Here is a 5,264-nt window from a genome sequence, read left to right on the forward strand (position 1 = left end):
GATTTTTGGATATTTTAGACGGTAACCTGAAACTTTTTTTCCATCATAAACCATTTTATTACTTTTCCCTAATTGATTATGGTTATGCTTATATATTTTTATAAATACTATTTTTTTATTCTATAAATCACAAATATCTTCCTTTTTATAAAACAAATAACTTTCTTAATTCAAAAAATTCAATTAATTTTTTTTAAATTATTTCTTCATAATTCATAATCATCATTATTAATCGAAAAATTTAGAATTCCATATGACCTTTCTTTTTTATTTTTGGTTCATGATTTAGTAGAATCTCACGGATGGGCTTTTGCATTTTTAGGTAAATTTGTAGGATGGTGCATCAATTCAAAATTTAATGTGTTTTTGTAATTTTTTTAGTTTTCATGATTCAATATCTGTTTATTATTTGCTTCCATTTGTCACAATTTTAATATTTATTTAATTTTTATACTTTACATATTCCTAAAGTTATCTTAAACAAAATTTTCATCAATATTTATTTATTTTTAATAATTTTTTTGTTTTAATTTTAGATTTTTAATATTAATGGTTGTAATAATTCCAATTAATTCCTAAATTAATGAGCAAAAAACCTAGTAAATATATCACTTGTTTATGCCTAAATGAATGTGGAATACTAGTGAGACATTGGGCCTTAAGTTGGGTGGGCTTTCCCATATCCCCTTCTTACCCAGGCCCACTTCAGAGCCCAACCAATATAAAATATGAAATTGACTGTAATACCCTCAAATGAAGTCATTTAATCGGAAACAGCCCAATACAAAAGGCCTCACAAAATCCCTGGGCTGAAAAACTTGATGGCCTGTAAACCAAAGGCCCAGGTCAACTCAGGGCCCGCCTTCGGAACCCTAGGCAGAAAAAAACACTCCCGAAAGGACCGTGACAGTCTCTTACTCCATCGAAGGAAGAGGGGCAGAAGCGTCATTTCATAATACCGGCCTCCCGTATAAGCAAAGACAAAACCCTAGGGTTTCACTCCTCTCTTCTCATCGTCTTTGCTCCGAGGTTGGCTGCGGTTCTTGTCTCTGAAATTCTTTCATTTATCTTCTTTCTTCTTGCTTATAAAATTCTTTTGTTTTCCTCAGTTTTCTCAGCAACCTAACAGAGGAGGAGTATGGCAGCCGTTGCCGTGAGTGACGATGAGAAGAAGCCCACCGAAGTGAAGCTCTTCAACCGCTGGAGCTTCGACGAAGTCCAGGTTGACATCGTGATATTTTTTCTTAGTCTTTCAATGGAAATCTAGTGAACGAAGTTGTTGCATGTGCCATTTGGTTAGATCTGTTGGAAGTTTTGAGTTTCGGATTTCAAATCTGCTGCTGAAAATACTGTTTTTGATGATATACATATGAAATGGATATCCTATATTAGATTATTTTCGTTTCATTTTCATTTTTGAGTTAATACATTAGCATTGTGTTAAAAAAACTACCCTGGGCAAATGCGTTGATCGAATCTGATATGAGTGGGCTGTTGTTTTTGAAGTCGAACAGAATCGATGCCCTTTGCGTATACCATCTTATTTTGCCATTTGGTTCCAACAATGTCAAAATATATGTTAAAATCGGCCTCTATGGAAAGGAATACCGCTCGAGTCTCTGGCTTTCCTTATTCTCGGTCCTTGACAGTTTGAACTGTATATCCGGGGTTCTATTAGGTGGAGTTTAGCCTATGCTGGAATGTCCCAGTTGGCTTATAGAGCGTGAACTTTAGGGATGGGGTATCTGGAGGAACACAAACAAACTGGTAAAATGTGCCTTGCCATGTCTGATTGTAGTCAAGTCATAACCATTATTGTTAATCAACATGCGAATGCCTGTTGTAATTGCCCTTATGGTTAGCTTGGTACTTAGCTACTGTCATTTGCCTGTTGAATGGACAAGTCCATTTCATGGTTGTTGATAAGAGGAATTAGTAATACTGATTTGGTACCTTATTACCAGCTGGGGAAAACAGTTGTAAGTGCTTAGGGCTCCCACTTGAATGATCCAATGAACTTTGTTGTAACCTCAATCAATTTTGAATTTGTGTTGGTGGGTCCTTAGTGTGCTGACAGAAACATACTTTTAAATAATGCATGGAAAGTATTGGAGGAGTGATTCATGCCATTCATTCCAGTCTTTTGGAATTTTCTTATCTGAATATAGACAATGAATAAATGCCTTGAATTGGATGACATGCCATTTTGTGCATCTAAGAGACTAACTGGAGTGACTGTTCAACAAAAGACATCACTCTTCATGTTGTGATGGTTACCGCTCTGCCTGCAGCAGTACCATGTTTACATGTTGGGTTTTTGACTAAGTTCTGGTTTCATACAGATTGGAGACATGTCTTTGCTGGACTACGTCGCTGTGAATCCAGCTAAGCATGCTACCTATGTCCCCCACACAGCTGGCAGGTACTCTGTCAAGCGGTTCAGAAAAGCCCAATGCCCAATTGTGGAGAGGCTCACAAATTCTCTGATGATGCACGGGCGGAACAATGGAAAGAAGCTGATGGCTGTTAGGATTATGAAACATGCCATGGAAATTATTCACTTGTTGACTGATCAGAATCCCATCCAAGTTATTGTTGATGCTGTCATCAACAGGTATACAATCTGCAGAGTTACACTGTCAAGTGTGCTATAACTTCACATGAAGATATAGTTTTTCCTTGAGCAGTTTATATTAACCCCATTAATGGACTTTCTTTTTAGTATGCATTTCACAGTATCTTATAATGTTTTATTTCTTTGAATATTTTTGGTTACTACAGTGGACCAAGAGAAGATGCAACACGTATTGGCTCTGCTGGTGTTGTTAGACGTCAAGCTGTTGATATCTCTCCTTTGAGGCGTGTCAATCAAGCTATTTATCTGCTCACTACTGGTGCTCGCGAGTCTGCATTCAGGAACATCAAGACAATAGCTGAATGCTTGGCCGATGAACTCATTAACGCGGCAAAGGGTTCATCCAACAGGTAAAAGATAGCTTAGATATATCTCTTGAAAAATATATTGCACTGATTCTCTCTGTTTTTAGTGAGTTCTGTTCCCTATTCTGGTCTTATAATATGTTGGCTGACTGTGTTATATTACATGTATATATCTCAGCTACGCCATCAAGAAAAAGGATGAGATTGAGCGAGTTGCCAAGGCTAACCGTTGAGATTGGAGGAGCTTCATGGCAAGAGAGAGTTTTGATTGCGACTGTAGTATTTTCTTCACTAGCCTTTTCTCTTATGTCATGTCTAGGCAACAATGATGAACCATTTGAAGTTTTCTTTGGTTGATTGTTCCTTGTTTTATTTTTTGGTAAGGATTTGCCCTCTATTGTTGGATTTTAATTAGATTTTATTACCCAAAGAAATATGATTAGTTTGTTCCATCACAGATGCTTAGCATCAAGTTGATATTCAACTCAATCAGCTGAGAATTGCAAGCTCAATTAAGGAGTGTCTATTTCTTTAGCTGCATACAAAGCTAATGGTTGGATTGTGGCTTGGCTTCAATTAAGGGTCTCCAAAAAGCCCGCGGCCGTGGCCCGCTTTAGGCCCGGCCCGGCCCGACGGGCTAAAGCCCGGCCCGGCCCGACGGGCTAAAGCCCGGCCCAAGCCCGCCGGGCTTGGCCCACCCATAGGCCCGGCCCGCCCGTAGGCCCGCCCCTTTAAAAAAAATTACAAAAATAAAAATTATTAAAAAAAATATTCATTTCAAAATTTTATTCATTGAATATATAATTACATTTGAAAATGTGGGAAAAGTTTACATTACTACAAAATAAATACATCCCAACTAGGTTGGCACCTATTTATTTGTCAATCATCTGTATTTTTCAACCACAAAAAATAAAAATAAAATATAATATACATTTAGTCATTATTTTCTGGCGTGATGGCGAACTATCATGCATCCATGAAGATCTTGATAATTTTAAAGATTCCATATCGGCAAGCATCTCTGTTTCTCGAATGGAATCATACATCCTTTTATCTGCTATTTCCCAATCTTTCACACATATCCCTGCTTCAATAACATCTGGCGCTAAGTTGCATCGTTTTTTACTAACTACTCTTCCACCTGCACTAAAAGCAGCTTCTGATGCAACTGTACTCACAGGAATTGTTAGTACATCACGAGCAATTATATAAAGCACAGGATATTTGTGTTGATGTGATTTCCACCATATTAAAATATCAAAATCTTCTTGATCTTCAAATGAAATTGTATCAGTATTAAGATATTTATCTAAATCAGATGTATTATTTGGAGAACTATTTGTTGTCTTTTTTCGACTTTTCAACATTTCTAGAGCTCCTTTATAAAAAGATGAGGAGTTTGTAGATGTAGGTGACAATTTAATAGTATTAATATCATTACCATATTTTCTTTATAATAGTTATATAAATTATATAATAATGAATTTATTTCATTTTTAATTTCTTCAATTTTTATTTGGTCATTAAAATAAATAACTTTTAACCATTCATCACAAGCTTCAAATTTCAATCTAGGGTCCACAATTAAAGCAATATAAAAAATTAAAGGTATTTCTCCCCAATATTTTCTAAATTTTTCTATCATTGCAAATATTGTATCATTAAATATTTCAAAACTTAAATATTTTTGAAATACAAGAAAAATATTAGTTATTTGCGTAATAACTCGATTTGAAGTTGGATAATATACACCACAAAAAATGTTTGTTGAAATATCAAAAACTTCAAAAAGATCTCTTAAAAGATCCGCAATATGCCAATCATAATCATTTAATGCATAAATATCTGCTTCACAATCATTATTAATTAATTGTATTTCATATAATTCGACTACTTTTCTATATTTTGTAATATTTTGTAAAAGTTTATATGTAGAATTCCATCTAATGGCCATATCCAAATTTATATTTTTTCTTTTCATATTTAACATTTTGCAACAATGAAAAAATAATTCATGTTTTGCTTGAGAACTATTAATACTATATGCAATGCCTCTAATTTTTTCCAATGTACTATCAACATTTTTTAATCCATCCTTTACAATTAAATTTAAAATATGTGCACAACAACGCACATGAAATATTTTAGCATGATCTTCTTTTACTTGCCAATATAGTTTTAATCTATGTATTGCTGCATCATTATTAGCAGCATTATCTAATGTTATTGTCAATATTTTATCACGAATGCCTAAATCTATAATTTCATCATTTATTAAAGATGCTATATTTTTACCACTATGTGGAGCATTTATTAATTTA

At 34.4% G+C, this 5,264-nt stretch overlaps 1 protein-coding gene across 1 annotated transcript; it reads left to right on the plus strand.

Annotated features, from left to right (window-relative positions):
* The first annotated feature begins 932 nt into the window (after positions 1-932).
* Positions 933-3,452, plus strand: LOC117913679 (40S ribosomal protein S5). Its single transcript, XM_034828729.1, has 5 exons — positions 933-1,029; positions 1,110-1,222; positions 2,343-2,614; positions 2,782-2,985; positions 3,119-3,452. Exons 2-5 carry the CDS (start codon positions 1,139-1,141, stop codon positions 3,171-3,173), a joined length of 615 nt encoding a protein of 204 aa, XP_034684620.1. The 5' UTR covers positions 933-1,029; positions 1,110-1,138; the 3' UTR covers positions 3,174-3,452.
* Positions 3,453-5,264: the final 1,812 nt, after the last annotated feature.

The sequence above is a fragment of the Vitis riparia genome, chromosome 4 (genome assembly GCF_004353265.1).
Source record: "Vitis riparia cultivar Riparia Gloire de Montpellier isolate 1030 chromosome 4, EGFV_Vit.rip_1.0, whole genome shotgun sequence".
NCBI lineage: Eukaryota > Viridiplantae > Streptophyta > Magnoliopsida > Vitales > Vitaceae > Vitis > Vitis riparia.